Source organism: Phacochoerus africanus, chromosome 2 (assembly GCF_016906955.1).
Source record: "Phacochoerus africanus isolate WHEZ1 chromosome 2, ROS_Pafr_v1, whole genome shotgun sequence".
NCBI classification, from domain to species: domain Eukaryota; kingdom Metazoa; phylum Chordata; class Mammalia; order Artiodactyla; family Suidae; genus Phacochoerus; species Phacochoerus africanus.
Window position 1 is genome coordinate 191,572,313 of NC_062545.1, and position 27,639 is coordinate 191,599,951.

General features: G+C 34.5%; 2 protein-coding genes across 2 annotated transcripts in view; both read left to right on the forward strand.

Annotated features, from left to right (window-relative positions):
• Positions 1–14,616, forward strand: part of LOC125120797 (wiskott-Aldrich syndrome protein homolog) — a 30,304-nt gene extending 15,688 nt beyond the window's left edge. The window contains exons 3-4 of the mRNA XM_047769218.1: positions 12,351–12,402; positions 14,517–14,616. Coding sequence (XP_047625174.1) covers positions 12,351–12,402; positions 14,517–14,528 — 64 coding nt within the window. The 3' untranslated portion in view covers positions 14,529–14,616. The remainder of the gene's footprint in view (positions 1–12,350; positions 12,403–14,516) is intronic.
• Positions 14,617–15,297: 681 nt separating this feature from the next.
• Positions 15,298–27,177, forward strand: PPM1A (protein phosphatase, Mg2+/Mn2+ dependent 1A). Its single transcript, XM_047767465.1, is given in 7 exon segments — positions 15,298–15,321; positions 15,877–16,730; positions 19,557–19,674; positions 23,770–23,878; positions 25,328–25,368; positions 25,371–25,384; positions 26,288–27,177. Coding segments are annotated over 6 exon segments (1,146 nt in total). The 5' UTR covers positions 15,298–15,321; positions 15,877–15,896; the 3' UTR covers positions 26,318–27,177.
• The last annotated feature ends 462 nt before the right edge of the window (positions 27,178–27,639 follow it).

Here is a 27,639-nt window from a genome sequence, read left to right on the forward strand (position 1 = left end):
ACCATCAGGATCGGGGTTATCTCTTCAAGAAACACAGACCAAAAGGAGGGTCTATGCTTATGCTGTAGAGGCAGGTAACTTCATTTAAACTAAATTCCCCAGCAGTGGTTAATAAGTACCTTTCCCTACTGATTTTACAGGCAAAGAGAACCTCTGTGCCACAGGAATTGATTTCAGTGAGTCTAGTTTCTACCCCAGCCTTGATGGAGGTGTTTTAGTTCCTCTTAGTTACTATCCCTGCAGGTTGTGGACTGTGCATCTCTATTACTTATACTGAGACAGTTTCAGCTTCTCAAAGTGCTTTATATTTCAAGAGTTTATCTTTAGCAGGTGGCTTGGTCATCTTAATTTTTTGTTTTATGGTAACATTTAAAAAATATATTGGAATAGAAGAGCACTTCAAAGTGTGACTATATAAAACCATTTAAATGGAAGTTATCACTTAAAATTCATGTATATATTGTACATGTCCTTCAGAAAGGTGCCAGTTTGCTCCTCTACCTATGAGAAGTATATTTTTTTTACTCCTTTGTCAGTAGTGGATGTTATTCATTTTGATCTGTGATAAAGTAATGAGTGAAAAATAAATTTATTTTTAATGGCTAGTGAGATTGGTCTTTGCTCCATATATATTTATTGGCCACTTGCATTCTTTTATGAATTTCATTGTCTGTTCATGTTCTTTGTCCATTTCTTTGAAGTGTTCATTTTGTTATGAGACTTTTGTTACTTTACGAATATTAATTTTATCATGTATATCATGAATACTTAAAGATATTTGCCTTTCAAGCTTATGAGCTTTCTTTTATAATGCAAAGGTTTTATTACTCTGGAGTCACTTTTTATTCCTTTGGAGTCAGTCTTTTCCTTTTTGCTATTGTATCATACTAAGAAAGTCCTTTCCAACCATAAGATTATAGAACTGTTTACCTAGATGTACTTGTATGGTTTTGTTATTAGTATTTCAAACTTAAATCTTTAATCACCTGGTATTTACTTTAAGATGTGCAATAGGGATTCAGCTTCCCTCCATGGGAAATCAGGGGTAGAATAGGCCAGTTCTTCTAATATCAATTATTGAATTTTTGTTCCTGCAGCTCTCTTTCTGGAGTTTCCTCTGTTCCACTGATCAGTTTATTCCTGCAATAGTATTCACTCCTAATTACCATAATTTGAAATTGTTTTAATGTTAGGCATGACAAATTCTCATGTTTTTTAGAATTTTTTTGGCTATTCTCAAACATTTAATCATTCATATGAATTTTGGAATTGTTCCATCAAAGTCTTGGAACAAAAATGACCCAGTTGTAAGGATATTGAATTTCTTATTAGTAAAAGGGATGAAAAATGTCCTGACAATATTGAATCTTCCTAGCTCAAGAAAAAGAGTGTCTTGTATTCTGAGACTCTTTTCCTAAAAGTTCTGAATATTTCTTGTTAATTTCTTAGATATAACTTTATTGGCATTTTTCTTTATTTTTAAATGATTATTGTTAATAGTTTTCTTAAATGATTTTCTTTAGTCAGTAAACTTCTCGAACTTTCTTTTCTCCTAGTAATATATTAGATTTGAGTTTGCCATCATATAGTCATTATCTGTAAGTAATAATTTGATCTCATAATTTTATGCATCTTTTATCACTTTGATCACTTTCTAGACATTGCTGAGTAATAGAGATATGAGCAGGTATCCTTTTTCTTCTTTCTTGGGAATTGTTTTAATCAATATGCTTCCTTTTTGACTTGTATTATCATGTCATGGAGTGAATTTTATCAGACCCCTTTTAGCCTCTACAGAGATGACCATATAGTTTTTCTCCTTTGGACTTTAGAGAAGTTACTTGTATTTTAATAGGCTGCTGAATCTTGGCTTGTATGTCAATTCCTAAAATGAACCCCATTCAGTAAATTTGTAAGTAACTAGCAATACATGTTTTTATTCCATAATATATGCTTATATTTTACTTAGGATTTTTTGTGTCTGGACTATAGTTTTAGTTTTTAGTGCTTTGTCAAATTTTATATCAAGATTATGTGTGTTTGTAAAAAGCAGCAAGTTTTCTTCTCTGTTCTTTAGGTAGTTTAGGTAATTCTTTTAAGGCTTAAAAAGATCTTGGTTGTGAAATTGTCTTGCCTCATACAGTTTTATTTTTAATAACTTTATTTTGAAAACAATTTAAACTTACAGAAAATACGAAAAAAAGAATATAACTTCCATATTTACCAAATGACCAGCTGTTAGCATTTTGCCACACTTGTTTTATAAACTTTTTTCCCTTTCTGCACAACACTTGCAGGTCCTCTTCGCACACACAAATACATATAAGCCACACACAATCACACATTAAATTTTGTTGCATATCTTTTTTTGGGGGGGAGGGGTGCCATATCTGTGGCATATGAATTCCCAGGCTGGGGTTGGTTGAATTGCAGGATATGAGCCACATCTGCAGCCTACACCACAGCACATGGCAATGCTGGATCCTTAGCCCACTGAGCAGAGCCAGGTATCAAACCTGCATCCTCATGGATACTAGTCATGTTCATTACTGCTGAGCCACAGTGGGAACTCCTCTTGTCATATCTTTTTGTCTTTAACCTGGAATGGTTCTTCAGCCTATTTGCTTTTGTTTTTCATGAGCCCTAGAGCTTTTTTGAGGGACAGTTTTTTGATAATGTTTTCATTTTGCTCCAGAGTTACTGATCTTTATTCTGTTCCTTCTTTGAAAAAAAAAAAAAAATTGATCATTTGTTTTCCTAGAACATTGTCAATTTCCTCCATGTTTTCAAATTTATTGACAGAGATTTTTACAGTGTTTCATAAAAAAACAAAAAAAAATATCTATCTGTGAGGTGAGTATAGCATTTGGTTTCTAAGTTTGAATAATAGTTTTTCTTAATTAGGCTAACTAGCAGTTTATTATTTTACTCACTTTTCTCTACCTATTTACCTTATCTTTCATAAAGTATTCCATTAGCTTTCCTTAGGTTTTTTTTGTGTATATGCGTGTGTATTTACTTCTTGAATTGAATATTTACTATATACTAACCTTTACTTTTTTACTAAGAAAGTATGAGTTTCCCTGAAGAAGATTTGATCACATCTCATGGACTTTGATGTGATATTTTTCTCATTACTGTTGTTTCAAAGTATTCTGAAATTGTAAAAATATACAAACTAAATGCAAAGTTGATAAAAAGCATGCCTTTTAAAGCAATTTTGAGATGTTTGAAGTTTTCTTTTATTGTTGCTAGTATCTACTTTTATATTAAAGTCAGTTAATGTGGTATCATTTATTTCCTTTTTTTCCTTTTACTTGGTCCCTGGGGTGAGGTGGGTGGGGGTGTGTTAGGAAACTCTAAAGCTTTTGTTTTTCAATATAGAATCCAATAAATGCTTTCATTTTAATTAATGTTTTCAGTGTGTTTGAACAGAATATATCATTTTGATTTTAGCATATGGTATTTTTGATAAATTTGCTGTGAATTATCTGGCATAAAAATATATAGCACAGGAGTTCCCATCATGGCTCAGTGGTTAACGAATCCAACTAGGAACCATGAGGATGTGGGTTTCATCCCTGGCCTCGCTCAGGGGGTTAAGGATCTGGCGTTGCCATGAGCTATGGTATAGGTCGCAGACACGGCTTGGATCCTGTGTTGCTGTGGCTATGGCTTAGGCCATTAGCTACAGCTCCGATTCGACCCCCTAGACCGAAAACCTCCATATGGCCCTAAAGAAAAAGACAAAAGACAAAAAATAGTAATACAGCACATAAAACTTGTAAGTTAAATTGTAATTTTAGACAACACCCTCATCAGTTAAAGAAGGATACCCATCCTCTTTTTTGCTTTATTCTTTATGCTTTCCTTTGTCTGAAATTAAAATTGTAACACTTGATTTCTTTTTGGTTATATTTGCTTAGTATGTTTTGCCCACCTCAAAGCCCTATATAATACTAGGACATCTCCATTATTGAGTTTCTTGTTTTGATTAACCACTTGATAGCATAACTCTGTCTTTAAACAGATTTTTCAGGAATTGTACATGGATGATACACTTTTTTAGTGCTGGTATATAATACCTTTCTGTTGTCTTTATAATAAATGCCAACTTTGCTAGGCCTAGAGTTCTTGAAATATCCTTTACCCTCACATTTGTAGGCATTACTTCATTGTTGCCTATCATTTGACATTGCAAAGAAGTTCGAGGCCACCCTGGTTTGTTTTTGTTATTATTTGGCATGTTATATTTGTCTAAATTCTCATATTCCTAAAATTCATTATCCTCACCAAATTATGCTTTGGTATTGGTCAGTCTCTACTAAAATTATCTAGACTTGATGAATGCTTTCAGTTCTCAAGTTCAAATTTTCCTCCAGTTTAAGAATAATTTTTCCTTTTTTTGAAATTTCATTTCTCTTCCATTATTTGATTTTCCTTTTATTGTGTACTAATAAACTGTTGGATCTACAGTGTTTCTATCTTTAATCTACTCACTTTTATCTCTTCTTATTATCTGCATACTGGATGATTTTTCTCTTATTTCCATTTTTACGCCTTGGAGATGGTTTTTCTGTAGATTCTTTGCTCTCATTATTGTTTTCATGTTATTTAAAATAATACAATAATGTTTTACTTCTTAAATTTCATTCCTTAGCTCTGTTAATATTTTTTATACTCTAGTTTCTAATTTGTCATACACATTTATCCTCTTCAGTTCTGGAGGTCACAAGTCCAAATCAGTTTCACCAGACCAGGAGCAAGGTGTCTGTAGGGATGTACTCAGTCTGGCAGCTTTAGGGAAGAATGCATTCCTTGCCCTTTCCAGCTTCTTGTACTTGTCAGCATTCTTTGGATTGTAGCCACATCACTGTAATGTTCAAGGCCAGCATCTTCAGATTTCTCTCTGCTCTGTCTTCACATCACCTTCTCCTCTGTATGCATCAAATTTTCTGCCTCTTTCCTGTAAGGACACTTGTGATTGCATTTAGAGACACCAGCATAAGCCCTATTAACCCGTCACACGCATACCCTATCAGAAGTTTTTTAATCACATCTGTACACTCTTATTTCCAAATGAGGTAAACATTTACAGGATTAGGACCTGATATCTTTGGGAGCCATTATTCTGCTCACCACAGGTGTTGCAACTTTGGGATGAAGTGGCCATATTAGCAAAAGATCAGATTAGAGTAAATCCTCATGGATTGTATGCCGTTACAATCACAGGTACCATCCTCTTTACCAAATGATGCAAACTTAAGATGCCATGGTAGAAAAGTGGATGAAATGGTCTAGATATGGTCAATAAGGAGTAGTGAGGACTCTGGAGAATGCATGTTTGGGGAGAGGAGCTAGAATATATGTAAAGGTCAAATTCAGGCTATCATTTTGCAGTCTTAGTTGGTAGCTGCTTTTTCTTTTTTTTTATTCCTTAAATGTTGATTTTTCTGTAGTAAAATAATCTTGTTTATCTCTTATAATCTTCGTTTTAGTATTGAGAATAGGCTTTTAAGGGGGGATCCATTAGCATAATTTTAGACTAAAGTATTGCTGTAGTAATGCCATTTACCTAGGTATTCCTAGAACTTTAATTCTCACTTAATTTTTTATATGTTTCTCAGAATAATTACCTTGTTAATTAATCAAGGTTGATTATTTATCAATGAGGAAAGTTTGACATTAAGCTAAAGGACGTCTCCAGAATCACATATTGGATCATTTAATGTCACGAAAAGGATTTTTTTTTTGATGTTTCATAAGTGTTTTGCTATTGATGAGAATTCTGAAGTCATGAAAGCAGTGTCTCCCTAGTATTAAATTGGTTAATTGGGCCACTTCCTAAATTCTTTTATGTTATATATATGGGATTTTGTTTTTTCTAGATCACTGCTTTTAAGAAGCAAGTTACTTCTTTTCGTGTAATGTTACTAAAGAGTTAAACTAATGACAAATCATGGAGATGAACTTAGTTTTAAAACATAATAGAAGTTTGCTTGTTTGGAATTTTTTTCTTTAATTTTCCTCTTTTTTTTTTTTTTGTCTTTTTAGGGCCACACCCATTTCATATGGAAGTTCCCAGGCTAGGGGTCCAGTCAGAGCTACAGCTGTTAGCCACAGCAATGTCAGATCCCAGCCTCATCTGTGATCTACACCACAGCTCACGGCAACACCAAATCCAGGGATCAAACCTGCAACCTCATTGTTCCTAGTCGGATACGCTTCCACTATACCACGACGGGAACTCCTTTTCTTGAATTTTCCATAAACTATGAATGTATGCCTCCAATCTTTGTATATCTTAAAATATCTTTCTTTTTTTTAAATTTTTACTTATTTATTTTTTATGGAAGTATAATTGACTTACAAACCCAGTGTTAGTTCCAGGTATGCAACAGAGTGATGCAGTATTTCTATATGTTATGAAGTGATCACCACAGTAAGTCTAGTTACCATCTGTTATCATACAAAGATATTACCTTGTCATTGACTGTGTTCCCCAGGCTGTACCTTTCATCCCCGTGACTCATGTATTTTGCAACTGGAAGTCTGTATCTCTTAATCTCTTTCACCGAGTTCACTCAACATCCCTCCCCAACCTTCTCCCCTCTGGCAACCACTTGTTTGTTCTGTGAATCTGTTTCTGTTTGTTTGTTTTTTATTTTTTTGTCTTTTTGCCATTTCTTGGGCCGCTCCTGTGGCTATTGGAGGTTCCCAGGCTAGGGGTCGAATCGGAGCTGTAGCCGCTGGCCTGTTCCAGAGCCACAGCAACACCAGATCTGAGCTGCATCTGCAACCTACACCACAGCTCCCGGCAATGCCAGATCCTTAACCCACTGAGCGAGGCCGGGGATCGAACCCGCAACCTCATGGTTCCTAGTCAGATTTGTTAACCACTGAGCCATGATGGGAACTCCTGTATATCTTAAAATATCTTTCTCCCTCTAAACATGAATAATAGTTTAGATAATTATATAGTTTAAGTTCATTAACCTTTACTCTTAGAACTTTGTTTATTCTCTATTGTCTTTTAGGATTCAGTTTTATACTTGGTGGTGACTAGGACTACAAATTTGATACTCTTTCCATTGAAGATTATCCAAGATTTTCCTAGAAGCCTATATTACAGTATTTTTAAAAGTTTTCCTTGAAAACAGTTGTGGGTAAATAGGGTAGGTTTTAGTAATTAATCCTGCTAGATATTCAGTGAGCTTTATAAGTTTGGAGACTTCAACTGAGGGAAAAATTTATTTATTTGATTATGGCTTCTGTTTTCTCCATCAGAAAATCTTATTTTTTATGTTCTCTGAGTGTACTCTTTTTGCAAAAATTTTTATTATTTGCACCTGCTTTTTCTTTTATTTCTTCATTCAGCAAGTGTTTATTGAAGGTCTACTGTATGCTCTGTCCTGAGAGAATTGACCCAGGGAATATTTGAAGGAGGCTCTCCTGAAGAACTGATAATTGAGTTACTTGAGTTAAGATCTGAAGAACTGAGTATGAATTAACAAGAGTAAGAGATGAATGAATAGCTTTTTAAATAGAGGATGTAGCATTTGTTTATATTATTTGGAGGAAGAGAACATGACAAACAAGTACTGGGTGCTATATCACTAGATACTGTAAGGAAAGCCCTGATGTGTTAGAAAATGTTGGGAAGGGGAAAACATTATGAAGCAAGGAAAGTCCGGAGAAAGTTGATGGGTGCCTGACCTCTCAGGGCTTTCAGGTGAGCCATATTGAGCAGTTCATTATTCCACAAAACAATGGAAAGCCACTGAATAACTTTTAGTGCAGATGTGAAAAGGTAAAATTTGTATTATATTTTTTCTTCCAATTTTTTAAATTAATTAATTAATTAATTAATTTATATTATTGTCTTTTTAGGGCCTACCCATGGCATTTGGAAATTCCCAGGCTAGGGGTGGAATCAGAGCTGTAGCTGCTGGCCTACACGACAGCCACAGCAATGTTGGATCTGAGCTGCATCTGTGACCTATATACCACAGCTCATGGCAATGCCGGATCCTTAAGCCACTGAGCAAGGCCAGGGATTGAACCTGCATCCTCGTGGATACTAGTCAGATTCATTTCCCCTGAGCCATGACGGGAACTCCCTTTTCTTCCAGTTTTATTCAAATATAGTTGATGTAAGCACAGTATCAGTTTAAGGCATACAGTGTAATGATTTGACCTACATGGATCATGAAATGATTGCCAAAGTAAATTTTGTTGAATATTCATCATCTCATGTAGATATAAAAAAAGAGGAGAAAATTCTTGTGACAAGAACTCTTAGGATTTACTATGTTAATAACTTTCATATATAACATTATAGCAGTGTTGATTATATTAATCATGTCTGTTTGAATCATAATTAACCCTCAACACTATTAGTTGCTTGTGCACAACATAGTGATTTGATATTTCTGTATATTGCAAAGTGATCACCGCTGAACTTTGTATTATGAAAGGTTTACTTAGGCTGCAGTTTGTAGAGTGAATTGGAGGGAGGGCAGCATGCATGTGAAGAGACAAAATGGGAGGCTGATATTGAGAACACCAGCATTGAGAGATGATGGTAGCTCGGACTGTGGTGTTAGAGAAAAAACTGGCCAAATTGAGAATATTTATGAAGTATAATCCATAGAATTTAATGATGGACTGATGGGAGATGAAGTAGAGAGAGGTGTCCAAAATATGTCTTTGATTTCTATTCACTTTGATGAATGATGGTGCCACTGGCAAAAACTGGAAGGAAAGAAAAAAAGATACGTGAAAGAGTACCTTGGGAGCTAGCATAGAGTGAGAAGAAGGCCTAAGTCTAAGCCTTGAATGCTTAAAAGATGAGGATGGGCCTGCTGAGACAAGGATGGAAAAGCTAGGAGTAGGAGAAAAGCTAGGAGTGTGTAGCATCTTGAAAAGCAAATGGGAAGGGTGTTCCAAAAGGAAGTGTTGTGTTGAATGTTGCTGTAAGCAGTCAGTCAGATGAAGACTAAAATGTCTGTTGGATTAAGCATCTTGGAGGAGCTTGTTTTGGTTTCAGACAACAGTTTGGAGCATCAATCTTTTTTTTTTTTTTTTTAACGACCTTGAACTATAAAGGGAAGGAAGAGGCAGGAGGTAGCTAAAGGGGAATGAGTCACCCAAAGACTTATTTTTAATGGTTATCATTTGAGTGTCTTTAGAAGTTTTACTCCAATAGAACGGGAGAAGTTGAATATAAAGGAGTAAAAGAGGATAAATAGTGTTGGGGTCCTGGGAAGACAAGTAGGTCATTTAAGATTCCTTTGAAGCATGGGCTCCAAAGCAGTAAGAGGGGTTTATCTTAAGTGAGAGGACAGAGAGTACTCTGTTATAACAAAGGTATGAGGATAGGATGGGTACAGACATGGGTGTGTTTGTATGTTTGGAATCAACAGGATGGGGAAAGACCCGTGTTCTAAAAGGATTCCTTGACATGATCTCATTATTGGTTGATTTTTGTTTTAACTGTGGTGTCTGTTTGGCTATCATTGTCTCTATTGAAAATTTTACTTTAGTAATTGTTTTTCATTTCCATGAGTCTACTTTCAGAGTGTTTTTTTTTTTTTTTAATTCAGTGTCACTTCATGAATTGAGTATTTTCTAGTTTAGAGCAATGAATACTGAGTTCACTCCCTGCCCCCACTTTAACTCCTGAACCTTTAAAAATACATCTTCCTGTGGTATATATACACAATGGAATACTACTCAGCCATAAAAAAGAATGACATCATGCCATTTGCAGCAACATGGATGGAACTAGAGACTCTCATACTGAGTGAAATGAGCCAGAAAGACAAAGACAAATACCATATGATATCACTTATAACTGGAATCTAATATCCAGCACAAATGAACATCTCCTCAGAAAAGAAAAGCATGGACTTGGAGAAGAGACTTGTGGCTGCCTGATGGGAGGGGGAGGGAGTGGGAGGGATCGGGAGCTTGGGCTTATCAGACACAACTTAGAATAGATTTACAAGGAGATCCTGCTGAGTAGCATTGAGAACTTTGTCTAGATACTCATGTTGCAACAGAAGAAAGGGTGGGGGAAAAATGTAATGTATACATGTAAGGATAACCTGACCCCTTGCTGTACAGTGGGAAAATAAAAAAAAATTATATATTAAAAAAAAAATCTTCCTCCTATTCTTTGCTCATTATTATATTTCATTTAGTTTAAAATTTGCATTGCCAGAAATTGCAGTTAGTTCACTGCATTTTCTGTTAGCCAAGCAAAAAATAAAAGTTTAGACTTTTTGCTTTTCTTCCTTTCTTTTCTCTTCTTTTTTTGGTCATTTACCTTTAGTAGGTTAGAAGTTTAGAAAACATATAGAGTAGACGGAGAAAGAAATGATGCTATTCTTTTTTGCTTGCTTCTGTGACCTTTTTCCCTGCCTATCTGCCTTATGTGTTGTCTTTTTAAAAACTTGCATTTTTAGATTCCCACGATTTCATTTGCAGGCATTCAGGATGGCTTGTGTAGGAGAATTAAGAGTGTTAGTCCAGAAACCCAGGTCCTATTCTTGCTTGGCCTTACCTCTAAACTAGCTTTATGACCTTGGGCAATTGTTCTATTTCTCTGTACCTTCTCATTTGTAAAATAGGCTTAGACAGATTAGTTCTATGATTGACTTGGCTCTGATTAATTATACAGGTTATCAAAATCAAATTTGCAAATATAAATGTGTGACTATTTTTTTGTAATGATTAATGGGAAATTTCAGGCTTCAAATGGGAGAAAAATTACCCAAGATTGACCATTTTTCCTCTTCATATTGCTCTAAAGTTTTATAATGTGCTCATCTATCATTACCATAGGTAACTTTGAGATAGCTGCCTTAAGTTACAAGATACAGTTTATAAATTACCATGTCTCATACCTTGGGAGATTAAAAGTATTTCGTATAGCTTAGATTATCCTTTGCAGAGAGATATGGCCACAAGGACTTTGTGTTTCTTCACTGTAGTCCAGCTATACAATATAGTACTTAGTGTTCTATCATCTAGTAAGTATGCATTCCAGAGGTCAGCTAACCATTCGTCCTCATATTTGACAAAATCTATTTGTATATAAGCATTAATGGGCCATGTAGCTTATATCAAAGGTTTCATAGCAGCAGAGAGTTTCCATCCCATCCCACACTGCAAATAACTTAGGTATTACCATATTATACACTACTACCAATGCTGTTAGCTGGCATTCCATTTTTTCTCTCTTGCCCTCCTGAGATGCTTTGAGTCTGTTGCTATATAGGTTTTTTTCCTGTGGACTTCCCCCAACCTTTAGATTTCTTATTTTATGCAGATCTAATCCAGATTTTCCTCACCTGTTTTTATAATTAAACTTATCTCAGTGCTCATCAAACAAAGGTCCTTCAGTTAACAGTATCTACTTTCCTTCAAATGCCTGTTTAGCAGTGACCTTTTGTAATATGAATATATCTTTTGATCCTTACCTCCCTTAACATATTTGATCAAAGTGGTGTTTCTCAGAAAAAATAGGGCTTGCCCTAAGAAGAATTCTGATATCAATTACTAAGAGAATATAATTTTCTCCACATTGTTTATATGTGTCTGTTTTGTCTTCTGCTAGTGGAGCATGGAGGGGTTCTATATTAGACTGTGTATCGATAGGTAAACAGAAGAAAACTCTGTAGGGTTTTAGTCTTCAATTTTTTACTAAAGGACTCTGCCAAAATTGTTGTTTTAATAACTTCTGTTTCAGGGCTAAAGTGTTGCTTAGGAGTCCTAACAGTGGAATTATATATGGAGCTTTTTTTTTAACTTGAGATATTACTGAGTGGATTAAACCAAATGACCAGACTCTTTGTTATGATTGTGAGAGCAGTTTTGCCTTATAAAAGGCAGTGGCTGAGCTTTAATGAATACTTCCCAACTCAGTCTTAGGGTTTTTCAATTTGGGAGTTTGTTTGGTTTTAAAATACAAAAATGGTCACCAAATTTTATGATTATATCAAAGATTAATTCAGTCTTGTTATTGTCATAGTACTTTGTATTGAAATGTTCAGATCAGCTGATAATGCTACTCTGGGAGGCACCATGAGCTCAGAGGAGATTTAAGACTAGGCCAAAACTAGAATTTCTCTTAGAAATAAACTTAACCCTTCACAGACAAGATGAATCCCCTTGGGATTTATTAATATTTGTAGATATATGCCAATTTAATAATTTGACTAAGTAAAATGCTCATTAGTAGTCTATTTATGGAAAATGATTATGTAAATATAGTATTTATAAGCAAATAATTTCTGCTAAGTATTATATTTATATAACTATAACTATCTGCTGTATTTATGTAGCAATAGTTGGCTGTTTGACCAAGATTCTACAAATTACTCAGAATCCCAGGAGGTAAGATTTCTGAATCACTTATTTTCAGTATGTAAAAGTCCAGCCACAAATTAATTTGCCTTTAACTGTATTTTTGCATTTGCAGTGGATCTGGACCTAAAATTTATCAGATGATTGACTTGGTTTGTTATTTTTACATGTCTAATATATATTTTTCCAAAGTTTAGGTTTTGTTTTTAGAAAGCATGCCCTGTTTATTTTCAAAGAATTGTTTGGTAGTTTTATATGTATATGTGGAAAATAACTACTGGACTTTTCTATAAAAAGAGACCCCTGTTAGGTAGTATTAGAATCTAGACATGGCTGTGTATGTGGGAATGTAGTAATAATTAAATAGTTTCCATTTGCTGAGTTCCTCACTTTGTCATCTTTTATGTGGCTGCTTTACATCCATTCTCTCATGTAAGTCTTGCAGCAACATTCAGAGGTAAGCATTAATATGCCCATTGTACAGATGAAGAATGCTGGATTAGTAGTATCAGATGTTTTAAGCATACGGTCATCTCTCAGTATCTGCAGGGATTGGTTCCAGGAGCCCCTATGGATACCACAATGCACCGATGCTCAAGTCCCTTCTATAAGATAGCATAGTACAGATGTGAAACCTGAAGATATGGAGGGCTAACTGTAATACCTCCAACCACTGCTTTAGCCTAGCTAAAGGAGTTGAGGTACAGAGATGAGGCAACTTGCCATTGACCTTCAGCAGATGACTTAACCTCACCATGGCTTAATCATCTTCTGTCCACTATCTATCTAGGCATTCCATTTAATCTTTACCACAGATACACAGATGCCTAGGTTCCACACCTACTGTGGAAATTTGATTTTTTTTAATCTTCATTTTTTAAAAGGTCCACAGATAATTCTTTTGTATAGCCATAATTGAGACCATTGCCTTAATATAAATGGTATGTTACAGTCAGGCAGCCTTAAATTAGAGTCCTTATTCTCCTAAACTTACCTTTTGAGTGATGTTGGCCATGTTCTTTTGTCTTATTAAAGTTCATCTATAAATTGCAGATAGTATTATTACCCACTTTAGAGTGTTGTTGAGAGTGAATTGAGGTAATGCTTGTATAAAAACACTTATCAGAATGATTTAGAATTCATCCTAGGAGTTCCCGTCGTGGCGCAGTGGTTAATGAATCCGACTAGGAACCATGAGGTTGCGGGTTCGGTCCCTGCCCTTGCTCGGTGGGTTAAGGATCCGGTGTTGCTGTGAGCTGTGGTGTAGGTTGCAGACGCGGCTCGGATCCCGCGTTGCTGTGGCTCTGGCGTAGGCCAGTGGCTACATCTCCGATTGGACCCCTAGACTGGGAACCTCCATAGGCTTCGGGAGCGGCCCAAGAAATAGCAAAAAGACAAAATAAATAAATAAATAAATAAAATAAATAAATAGAATTCATCCTAAACATTGTCTGCTATTGAGGTATCATTAGTTTTTTTGTTTGTTTTTTTAAATGACTGCACCTAAGGCATATGGAAGTTCCCAGGAGGGTTGAATCTTAGCTGCAGCTGAGGCCTATGCCAGAGCAACAGCAACACTGGATCTGAGTCATATCTGTGACCTACACTGCAGCTTGTGGCAACAATGGATCCTTAACCCACTGAGTGAGGTCAGTGATTGAACCCACATCTTCATGAACACCATATTGGGTTCTTAACCTCCTATGCCACAGGAAGTCAAAACACAGACCCTTGCCATATTGTGAATCAACTTGATGTCAAAAAAGTGATCTGATGAATACCACTACAAGGAATGAATCATGGCCAGTTTTCATTATTCACCCTCTAGTAGTGGAATTATCATAGGAGGCAGACAAGTAGGCGAGAGATCCGTTTTATCACACCACAGCCAGCCAGACTTCTCTGCTGGATAATAGTTTGGTCCTGGTAGGATAAAGAAGGGGTGAGAGGTTGCTAGGAAACTGTTCCCTTTCTGAGTTTTTTCTTCTTCCTCTTTCTCTCCCAACTTCTTCTCAGAGCTTAGCATCACTAGTGTCATCAGTCTCCTAGTGTCTTAAGTGCATCCTGATTTACTTAGGTACTTTTCTCCACTCCTATTTATCTCCCCTTTACCTCCATTAAATCTCATTCTATCCTTCTTTCAGATTGTGTTGTGACTCATGTGATGACTTGGCCCTCAAGTCTACATTACTAGGCTTACTCAAGTAAAGACCAACCTAAATCCTGACCATCTTCCTGCCTTGTGTAAGCTCATTCCAGACCAGAGGTTTTTGCTTTTTTTTTTTGTCTTTTTAGGGATGTACCCACAGCATATGAGGTTTCCAGGCTAGGGGTCTAATCAGAGCAGTAGCTGCCAGCCTACACCACAGCTACAGCAAAGCAGGATCCGAGCCATCACCACAGCTCATTGCAACACCGGATTCTTAACCCACTGAGTGAGGACAGGGATTGAATCCACGTTCTCATGGATGCTAGTTGGGTTCGTTAACTGCTGAGCCATGACGGAAACTCTGGGTTTTTGCTTTTGATTATTGGTAAAGGATTAGATTAGCTGAGCTTTCAGGCTTGTCCATAGTGTTGTGCTAGACCTTTTGATCTTATCAAAACTTTTTATATCTAATGGTTATGGAGTAGCATAATAATGATACATGTTATTATAACTAGATTAGGTTACAGTAGATTAATTTTTTAACATTTCCATATAACAGTCTTCATTACATGTATATATAATTGCTTTGCAACGTGAAAGTTGAGGTTGGACCACTTAAGCAATATAATAACTTAATGGCTTTCTCAAAGGCTGAAAAACCTATGGAAAAGGTAGAATTTAAGATAGACTTTAAAGGATAGGTGCACTTATTTTTCTAAGTAGGGAAGGAAGGCAAGGGATTCCAGTTAAGGGAACTGACATGAGCAAAGCCTTGAAGGATCATGCAAATTTTGATTGTTGTGAGTATATTGTTTTTTACTTTTTCAGAGGGTTCATATAAGGAGGAATAAAACTAGACATTTGGAATCAAACTTTGAGAAATCTTGAATGTTAAACTAAGATGTTTGAATTAGTAGGCTTTTGATATGTCCTGTGAATTCATTTGGCTTTTCTTGGCTAATATACACATACAAATTAGTTTTGAGATTCTCTTAAGAGAGTCACATTTTCATTGCATCCTTAACCACTTGACTTGGTTCATAAGTTGACGGCCATTGCCAAGTCTTTTCTATCTCAAATGGTTGTTCTCTGGGGAAAGTGTAAGATAAACTACTTTTATCAAGATACTTTACCTGTTAAGACATTTTGAGCTATGCCTGTTCAGCCTCTCCCCCATTTCTTTCTTGTTAATGATCAGGTTTCAGTTCTACAGTATAATGAGTGTCTGCTTATTCCAAGAGTTGTGAATTCTTATTTAAAACTTTCTTTTTTTATTTCCTTCATTCTTAAAAGGGTTGTGTATGTATTTTGTTTATAAGATAGTTATTAACTTTCCTGTTTCTCTTCCTTTGCAGACCTAGAGGATCAAGACATAATGGGAGCATTTTTAGACAAACCAAAGATGGAAAAACATAACGCCCAAGGCCAGGGTAATGGGTTGCGTTATGGGCTAAGCAGCATGCAAGGCTGGCGAGTTGAAATGGAGGATGCACATACAGCTGTGATTGGTTTGCCAAGTGGACTTGAAACATGGTCATTCTTTGCTGTATATGATGGGCATGCTGGTTCTCAGGTTGCCAAATACTGCTGTGAGCATTTGTTAGATCACATCACCAATAACCAGGATTTTAAAGGGTCTGCAGGAGCACCTTCTGTGGAAAATGTGAAGAATGGAATCAGAACAGGTTTTCTGGAAATTGATGAACACATGAGAGTCATGTCAGAGAAGAAACATGGTGCTGATAGAAGTGGGTCAACAGCTGTAGGTGTCTTAATATCTCCTCAGCATACTTATTTCATTAACTGTGGAGACTCGAGAGGTTTACTTTGTAGGAACAGGAAAGTTCACTTCTTCACACAAGATCACAAACCAAGTAATCCGCTGGAAAAAGAACGAATTCAGAATGCAGGTGGTTCTGTGATGATTCAGCGTGTGAATGGCTCTTTGGCTGTGTCAAGGGCCCTTGGGGACTTTGATTACAAATGTGTCCATGGAAAAGGTCCTACCGAGCAGCTTGTTTCACCAGAGCCTGAAGTCCATGATATTGAAAGATCTGAAGAAGATGATCAGTTCATTATTCTTGCATGTGATGGTATTTGGGATGTTATGGGAAATGAAGAGCTCTGTGATTTTGTAAGATCCAGACTTGAAGTCACTGATGACCTTGAGAAAGTTTGCAATGAAGTAGTCGACACCTGTTTGTATAAGGTAGCTAGACTTTTTTTTTTTTTTTTTTAAGGCAAAATGATTTTATGTCATCTTAATTACTATCCTAGTATATTAACATCTTAGAACCAATACTTCTCAGGAATAAGTTTTTGGTACTATTCATCCGTTATGAAAATAATATAGTAATACTTCTTAGAAATAAATTACCCAATTACCAAAAATATAATCGTTGTAATCTGAATGCTTAGTCTTGTAATAATCTTGACTACTTGAGCTTTTTAATACTGTGGAATATTACATCAAAGTACATGTTTAAAAAAGGGAATGGGGAGAGTTAGGCCTCAGTGTCTATAAATGAAAAGCATTTTAGAATTTTAATATTTATTTTTGCCATGTGATATCTCAGTACACTTATGGAAGTACTTTGAGACTATGGTGTAATGAATCTGTAGTATCAACAGAGAGAATTTAGTGATCATTTGGTGTGATGTACTAGAAATAGCCTTGGACATGGAGTCAGAAGAACTTGGTATGAGACTGTATGACTTCAGGTAAGCTCTTTAAACTATCTGGAAAATCAGCTTTTTTTTAAAATAAAAGACTATTATCTTGTCTCAGAGTGATGGGATGATCAAATTGGATTGTTTATACAGATAAGCAAGAGAAGGCTCTACAGGCTTAAGAGTCACTCTTGGAATCAAATCTTACCTCTGTTAGTTTGATACTATATGGTCTTGAACAAATTGTTCAACTTCTCTCAGCTGCTTTTGTTTTTGCCATGCCTGCAGCATGCAGAAGTTCCTGGGCCAGGGATCAAACCCACGCCACAGCAGTAACCCGAGCCACTGCAGAGACAATGCCGGATTCTTAACCTGCAGCACTACAAGGGAATTCCTCTCTTAGCTGTTAAATGGAGAAAATAGTATCTAACTTATAAGACTATCGCGGAATTAAATTAATGAGCTAATGTATACACATGAAGTGCCTAGTTTAGCAAACAATGCGCTGCTCCCTTTTCTAGAGAAGTTAAAAAATATTATACAATTTACTTTATTTAGTTGAAGCACTAAAACTAGTATCTAAGCCCTTGACTTAGGGTAACTGTTCTTTCTACCACACTGTTCTGTTTTGTCAGTAATGCTCATTAACTGCTTCTTTGTTTGTTTAACAAATGCTGATTTTATAAAACTCTTTTGAGGCTATGTACTTGACTTTCTTTTAGCATGCAGAAATAGAAAGTCAACATAACATTCTTTTTAATTTTACATTCACACTGACAGCTCTACTTAAAATCTTAATTAAAAAGCAGGTTTATGTAACATACAGCACAAATCAAGTTTATATAACATCCAATGTATATGTTAAAAAAAAAATCAATAGAGGAGTTGCCTGGTGGTGTTTTGGGTTAAGGATCTGGCATTGTCGCTTCTGTGGCTCCAGCTGCAGCTGTGGCTCAGATTTGATCCCTGGCTTGGGAAGTTTTGTGTGCCACAGGTACAGCCCTGCAAAAATCAATAGAGCAACAACTTAATAGTGCACACTGTTAATTTCTGAATTTGGGGGAAACCAAACAATATGCATATGTTCTTTGTCCCATTTAGTCTTAAAAAAAGGATAAAATAGCATTCATTTGTTAAGTTTATTCTTTATATACTTGAGAATTAAATGCTTGTTAACTAAATTAAAAGCTGGTTTCTTGAGAGACTTGTCAGATTCAGATATTAGTAAATTATGATTCAGATTCCACCTTTTCTCTTCTGCATTGTCCATTTTAAAAATTATGCCATACCTTATCATTTGCCACATTTTATATAGATTTCTCCCAAAATTCTTTTTAATATTAAATTCTTTGTACTGTTTGCTTAATCTAATGGTATACATCAACTTTCCCGTGTAGGGGAATTAACTACTTAAAATTTAAAAGTTAACTCCAGGAGTTCCTGTTGTGGCTCAGTGGTTAACGAATCCGACTAGGAACCATGAGGTTGCGGGTTCGATCCCTGGCCTTGCTCAGTGGGTTAAGGATCCGGCGTTGCCATGAGCTGTGGTGTAGGTCGTAGACGTGGCTCGGATCCTGCATTGCTGTGGCTCTGGTGTAGGCTGGCGGCTACATCTCCGATTTGACCCCTAGCCTGGGAACCTCCATAGGCTTCGGGAGCGGCCCAAGAAATGGCAAAAAGACAAAAAAAAAAAAAGTTAACTCCAATTTCTAATAGGAAGAGGAAGTCTGATATGTGGGAAGCTAAAATTGATCCAAGTATTGTAATTACAGCATTTTGAATGCTTATGTGTCTTTAAAAAATGAATGTATTGCCTAAAAGTTAAGCCTTTTTTTAAAATTATAAAAGTTAAAAAGCTGGTTTGTAAACTTTAAATATGTAGTTTTACTTTTTACTATGACGCAAACTAATTAGTCCCACAATTTATTTCATTTTAAGTGTAAATTTGTCAAATATACAGGTCAAACAGTGTTGTAAGGAATACCACAAGAATTTTCTATCTTATTGAACTGGATGAATGTATGTGTGTATGTGTATTTGTGTTAAGTATCTCTCCACATTAAGAAGGCCACCAGTAAATGTTCAGAAATACTTGTTTTATAGAATTTTTGTAAATGATTGTGGAAGTAGAATTTAACCTGTAGTGTTTCTCTCCTGTCATTTGGAGTGTTGGTTATTCTGTATACCGTGTATACTCTATATGTATGTGGGGTGCCCATCCACATATGCATAAATATATTCTTCTCCTTTAAAACAATATATATTCTCACTAGAACAATTGTTGTTATAGTTGGCATGGCCGTAAAGGTTCTCAAGGCTTTGAAGAGCAAAAGAAAAATACTCTCTCAAACTTTTTTCTTCCCAGGGAAGTCGAGACAACATGAGTGTGATATTGATCTGTTTTCCAAATGCACCCAAAGTATCACCAGAAGCAGTGAAGAAGGAGGCAGAGTTGGACAAGTACCTGGAAAGCAGAGTAGAAGGTGGATCATTTAACAAAAAATAAGTAGCTTTATTAAAGAAAAACCTCAACATAATCAAACTTTAACATTTTAGCTTTTAGATCTTTACATATACGCCTTTGATTGACCTTTAGTGTTCAGTGGATCAAGGTGGGAATGGGCATTTCTGTAGTAGCTGCTTGGATATGTTATTCTCCTATCACAGTTTTATTTGCAATAATAACTAGTATGGCCCAGTACATTCTGTTCAGGATACTTTTGTTTAAAAAGGCTAAAGTACTTATATGCTTTCAAATTCTTGATGAATTAATTAATCGGCACAAATAATTTCATGCCAGGAAAGTCTCATTTGTGGTTTATTTAATTATAAACAGATTATTTATGACGGTGATAATTTGAAAATTATCTGTGAAAAGCTGTGTGTGTGAGCTTAAGATCTTTGGACTTTTAAAAAAATAAAGATCATAGCCTGGTTATTAACAACTTTCATGTGCCACAGCTTTTAAAAATTTATTTTAAACTGTTTGAAAGCTTCTTACCTAAGCCATTAAACTGCCTCATCTAGACAACATAAACCTGAATAGAAGACATACTAGGTCTCTACCTGGCAGAAATGTAAACGCTGAAGAAAAGAATTGAGTTGGGAATTCAAGAAGTTTAGTTGTCATAATTCTGCAAATTACTTTGAGACAATTAGAAAGGTGTTTGTAACTCTCAAGTATAATGCCTTTTCACATTTGAAAAACTTTTAAGTGATCGTTGATGCAGCTACTATCTGATATGAATATTAAGTCTCCCCAGGGGATTCCAATTTACTGCATATATACAATAAGCATATAGATTATGCAGTTTCTTTAAGCAGAACACTTGACATGCCTATAATAGTGTTAAAAAACATTTTGGCTCCTAATGTCATTACTTTGCACTTTAAAGACCTCTGATAGCATGTAAACATTGACCTACACACTATTATATCCTGCAGTGCCTGCATTATTTAAATTAATATGCACTTTAATTTTGTTTTCTCCCTTTTTTACTATTTTATGTCAATTATAATTAGTCTGGTTTAGAATCAAGATTGGTTTTGATTTTCAGTACTGTCTAGGGCTGATATTTTGTCTTTCATTTCTCTCCCCTACTTGATAGTGATATATTTAGTATGTGTATGTACTATTTAGTATTTCATTCATTGGACATACTATTCAGTGAGTTCGTTTCCTCACTATTACCAAGGTCTTGGAAATTTTTTTGTTTTAAATGATTCATTTCAATATAAATTATTTATATATAATACAGTAAGATAAAATAGAATGCTACCAAGTCATATCATATTGGTTCAAACTGTTAGTGGAAAAAATAAATCCTTAAGAAGACTCTGTATTGGGAGATGTTGATAGTTCATTTATTGGCACTTTAATTTGGGTGTACCTGTTTTTTATTGATTTAAAGAAATAAGTATTTTAGTTATATTTATTATGAAATGAGGTCAAACTTTAGAAGTGAATTGCTAATTTTTCTCTTTAGTGTACACTCTAAGTTTTTGATATAATTCTAAATAATTGCTTTAGATACATACTTGTTATATTAAGTTTTATATTGCTTATTATCAAGCAGAATTGACATCTGAACAGAGTTTACATTAATATTCAATGTTTTTGGTATGTAGAAGTGTTATATTTGTACCATTCAATTGGAGATGATTATGTCATAAATTAAGTACAATATTCTTTACTGAGATAGCTTTGATGAGACTGCAACTTGAGAATAAATATTACATTAATTAAATCCATTACTATATTTCAAAACATAGAAAGAATGTAACTATTTGCATTGTAAAAGTTGTTATATATCTTAAAAAGTGATAAATACTGCATTCAGCTTCCAAAACGAGCACTTCGTAGCTTTTTTTTTCTTTTTTTTAATACATGCCTTCACTATATTGCTGTGACCTACTAAACCTCATTTTATTTGCTTTGAATACTTTTGGCTTCTCTCTCCACACCACAGAAAAGAACAAAGGCTTTTCAGCTCTCCTCCTGTAGTCTTTTAAATACTTGACTCTAGCGTTATGAAAAAATTCAGCTCATAATTTAAACCATACCACTTAATGTTGTGGTCCCTTTAAGCCAATGTAAGAGGATATTTGTGTGTATGTGTTTTCATTTGCTTCTGACTGCCCAAGCTTTAAAGTTGCTAATTTGGAGATAACTGATAGAATCCCTCGGACTTTGTGGAGGAGAATGTGTTTATATACATGAAATATAGATTTTCTATACATATATATTCGTTAATAAAAGCATTCAGTCTTTTTACAATTCTAATTAAAATGTATAGTCCAAGAACAATTAAAGGAATATTTCTTAAAACTTCTTTTTCTTTTTTTTTTTAAGCAGAAAGGAGCAAGAGTAGTATTAATGATCAGGTAGTTTAAATGTATTGTCCCGTGTGGAAAAGGTGATTTAACTGTTTTGAAAGCCTTATTTTTTAAAGAATTTGTCTTCCTGTAATTTATTTTACAGTTAAAATATCCTAATTTTTATATTTTAACAAAGGAGATGTAAGATACGTCAAATATAGATGATTCAAAGTAATGTTTTTAGGCCTGAAACCATCATTGATTGAATTTATCATCAGTGTTCATTTATATTGTACCTAGTTACCTACCCAGTAATTGTATTGGCTTAGCAAAGACTGTATGTTAAGTGTGTTACAGCTTTAAATTGTGAAATTGTGCAGTTTAGGTAAACATCAAATTTCTTTATTTTTGTACAGCAGATTTCCAGCATTAGAATCATGTAGAATAAATAAACTAGATGTTAAAGATGATGCAATAAAGGAACTTGGCAAACCAAATCTGAGATCCTTGCTTTTTGTTCAGATTTAAGACTGGTTTAAAAAAAAAAAGGCAAAAAATAAAAGACGGTAAAATTTGGCCTTAATCCTAAAAGGACAATTTGAGCCATTTAAAGAAATATGGGTAGCAATGTTCTGTCTTTTAATATGTGGCTTTAATGATGAGTTAATATTTTAAAACTTGATCAAAGTTTGAAAGATCTTTATATACATTATTTTCAAAGGTATTTACAAATTGAGAACTAGAATGATCCCCAGCGATGACAAAGAAAATTTCTTAGTGTAAACATTGAAAAACAAAAAACTGAACTTGAACATATAATTTACAAATACCTTTGGCATGATCTTGCATTTAGAATAAATATGCTAAAACTCCAGGTAAAGACTTCTTGTACTTAAAATGAACAGTTTGAGAGCACTTTAACTTGTCTGCACATAATTGTTGGTATTCTGTAGTATAAATAACAATATGCATCTATGTGGCAACACTGCAGATATCACTCTACCCATTTAATAACTGTTTTGATTAATTTTAAATATAGCTTAATGGTTTATCAACCTTTTTCTTTTTAAAAATTTGTCATGTAATTTAGACTTTTTCCAATCTCTAGGCTCTGGTCAAATTAATCAGCTAAGGAAATGGTATATATTTATTGTTTAAAGATATTTTAGACAAAAGTTAGGCTGAGAATGGTGTTCAAGTATATGACTTATGCTGCACATGCTACTTCTTAAGTATCATTTTGTAAATATAAACATACATGTAAATATGATTTGGGTTATTATATAATCAGTAAATCCATCATACTTAAGTTTTTTTTTTCAAATCTTGAAATTAATATTTTTTTTAAAATCTGTGCACGGTATTTTCAGGGCAAAGTTCAGGAAACATGTTTCCAGTGAGAGGAGTTATCTCCTCAGATGTAATTAGTTGGCATCTTAAGAGGAATATTCTCATTAGTACACACATATCCCTGATTATATATATAATACATTGATTTTAATATGAAAATTCACATTTTTATCTTGTTTATTTTCATTCTTTGAAGTTAATCTGGAAAGTATCTCCTCTTTTGTGTCATTTTGTACATCCCTTTGTCATAAATTTTCAAAGGTCAACTTGATTTTTTTTTTTCTTACAATAGTTTAGAAAATCTCAGATGTGGTAAATGCCATCTTTAAAAACCTAAGTTATCTTTGTTTCAGTTTTTGCTATTATTAAATTTGGATAACACTTACAAAAAAAGTACTTCTGATTCCCAGAAATCATAAAGAAGCAGGGGGAAGGCGTCCCTGACTTAGTCCATGTGATGCGCACATTAGCGAGTGAGAACATCCCCAGCCTCCCACCAGGGGGTGAATTGGCAAGCAAGTAAGTTACAGTCTGTGTACTCTAACCATTTATCTCAGTATGTGAAAATGTTAGGTGTCTGTTGGTCAAATGTGTATTTACCTAATTTCTAAAGTGATATGGTTATCTCTGTCTTCAAAATGTTTAACCTGTGGTTCAGTGTTTTTTACTATTAATGATATATGGTGCTTATTTAGAATAGATATCAGAATGTCACTGTAACTAATTACATGGAAGGCTCTCTTTAGTGGAGGCTTGGATTATACTGATTTCTTCATATAATGTACATGAGATAATACAGTGAAAGAATTTTTAAACTAAATTAGTACTATAAAATTCTAAGTATTAATCCTACTAATTATTATAATTTGATTTTGTTAATACTTGGATAACTGAACATCCCATGAATAAGCATATTTCTCTTCCTCCACGTGGGCCATTTCTCTCCATCTCTGATTTTTCCAAGTATTTTTGGTTGTTGATTCTGGTTGGTTGGGTTTTGGTGTGAGAGAAGATAGGATGCATTTCTTGCTTCTTTCCCCTTTGCACTTTAGTTCATAGAACTGGACTAATCCATGTTAAATATTAAGCTTACATCGTTATAAACTAAAACGGAGACGTCAAGCAATTTTATAATTCAAGGCTTAAAACATTTTTACCTCAGATATTCCTATAATTGACCTACAAAGATATATTGACTAATTTCCTTGATTCTCCACTGTATTCTGTAAGTGTAGCCTCATGTTTTTTGTCATCACTTTACTAACTAGTAATTGTAAACCTCCTGTTTGAAGCTTTTATTTTTTGGAAATTGTTGCTTCCAAAATGACCTTCTGTGAAATGACTGCCAGTAAAATTGCTTCAGATCAATTTTTGAAGTACGGAGGCTGTAACTTATAAATAACATTACTGAGTCTTTATTTTTAATGAAATAGTATTCAGAAACAAATTCCTAGACTTGCCAGGGAAATTTCATATTTGACATTTGTTTTAATAGAGCTTTTTAAAAGGGGTGTTGTGAAAAGCAGAAATTTAAATTTAAAATATCTAAATTATTTTACTACAGCAGATGTTGAAGTTATTTCTACTACAAAACTAACATTCAGCTCTTAACCAGAATATATTAGTATTATATCTTAAGAACTGCATTGTCATTTCTGACTCATAGCCACTCAATTCCAACTCAAGTAGAAATAGATCATATAGACTGATTTTCTTTTTCAAGCTATGACTTTTAGTCTTCTATTAATTCCGTTAGTAGAATGTTACATTTTAGAATAAATTCACCTCTACTTAAAACTGTGGGGCCCAAACATTTTAAAATAAGGCTCACTTATTGACAGTAAGAAACAGAACTAAAATAATTTAAGTGTATGATTATCTTTGACATTTCAGTGAACACCTGGCCTGTGAATTATCAAGCAGTTTGGTACTCTGAAGAATTAACTTTCTGCTCTTTTCTAAATTTAGGCGGAATGTAATTGAAGCCGTTTACAATAGACTGAATCCTTACAAAATGATGACACTGTAAGTAACATTTTAGCTCCCTCTGCTTTCCCTTCCCCTCCACTCTAAATGCATATCCTTCCTACCTGTTTTTGCAGAGCTGTTCATTGCACCCATTCTCTTACACACACCCCTGACTGATTGCTCTGAAATCTTCCTGCACCACAGTTCTAGTGATTGAGGACATAATCATGGTGAGTGGCCATTTATCTCAAAAAAGAGGAGACCCTTTTAATTATTCTGGTTTTTTAATGCCTCTGCAAGCAATCAACTTTACAGTTTTCCTCCACTAACTGTTTTTTTGAGGTTGGGAATATCTCTGCTCAGAATCTTAAACTATTCTGAATTTTACAGGCAGTTACAATAGAAGTTCAGAATGCTCATCTCCATTAGTTTTTTTTGGTTGGAAATAGCTTTGTGAAGAACCCTGCATACTTCATTTAAATATTAAAGTGGAGAATTCTGTTTATATAAAGACACTTAGATCATTTGGGCTTGGCTCTGAAATATTTTATACATTGCATTATGAAGCTTCCTCAAAACTCTTTATTACTTGGTCTTAATCTCTTTTATGCAATTAAAATTTATAAAGGTAGTGTAGTGTTTTAAAAACAAATTGGATTTTATTGAAGAGAAAAAATCCTTAGTAGTTTTATTGGTTTAGAAATATATTTGGTCAGCCCCAATATGGTAAAATCATATTTCAAATATTTTATTCCAAAACAAAACAAAGTTAACAATTCTTTGAACAGATTAAATGTTGATATTTCAATTCACACATACACATACTTATTATATATACTTTAGAAAACATATTCTAAAGCTCAACTTTACAAAACCTTACCTTTCTGCATTACCCAGAAAATAATGCACCTCTAAGCTTTAATTTAGTTTCTTGTTTTGCTTTGTTTCCTTTCTATGAAGGATTCTACATCAACTGATGATATGTGGTAAAACTGCTCATCTGGCCATGAAGTTTACCTTCACCTCCAAAGCAAAGTACAGCTCAACTTCACTGAACCTTTTAAGCATCCATCTTCAACTTCTAGGGAATATATGACGTGGGTGAGAATGATTACACCAGAGAACGTCAGCAGTACAACAGCTAGCCCAGAACTGATTTTTTTTTTTTGTAAATTTGCGACTTATGTAAACGTGATTTTAAATCATAATTCATGTTGTAAATCAGACTCCAGCAATTTTTGTTGTATGATTTTGTTTTTTGTAAAGTATAATTGTCCTTGTACAAAATGCTCATATTTAATTATGAACTGCTTTAAATCACTATCAAAGTTATAAGAAATGTTTGGCTTGTTGTGTGATGCAACAGATATATAGCCCTTTCAAGTCATTTTGTGTCTGGACTTGGGGTTGGGACAGGGAGAGCAGCAGCCATATCAGCTAGAAATTCAAAAGTGCATGTGATTTGGAGAAGTATTCCAAAATTTTACAAAGCTGAACACCCATGGAGTTAATCAAAAACTATCTCGATGTTCTTAGCAGTGGGACTGGCATTGTTGATAAAGCTGGTCCCTACATTTAACTGTGTTTAGGTTGTTCTCTCCTTGTTGCCATGAGTATTGCAGGTAATACAATATATTCATAAGAATATCAATCTTGAGGCTAAAATGCCTTGATTCTTTGCACCTCTTTTACAAGTCTTACATTTAATTACTAATTGATAAGCAGCAGCTTCCTACAAATAGTGGGAGACTGCCACATTTTTGCTATCATGATTGGCTGGGCCTGCTGCTGTTCCTAGTAAGATATTCTGAATTCCATTTTATCAATAAAGCTTGATTTAACAAACAAGACATTTAATCATGTATGTGTAATTCCTCCTTTTCCCGGTCCTTATTTTAAGACACCATGCCATTGTAAATGAGAAATTTCTCATGGGGAAAGATGTTAGTCTCTTAATTGGAAAATACTGTGACTCAAAGGCATAGATGGAACTGTTTCCCTTCCATTAGAATGACTATAAAAGATTTAAGTCTCTGTTGTTCCATAATATATTTTAATGGGTTTCTTTCTAGCTGCTTATTTTTTCATTAAGGTGTGTATCAGCCTGAATTTGCCTATCATTTAATTAAAATAATTGTCAAAGCTTGACAATCTAACACTCTATCGTAGGTGTGTGTGTGTTTGTGTGTGTGCTTGTGATTTTTAATTGGCCCATGTCTTTAGAATCCCAATAATTAAGATGTATTTAGTGATCTGAAATATAGCATGCTGATATTATTTAGTTGTTGGTCTTTAAAAGTAACTTTCAAAAG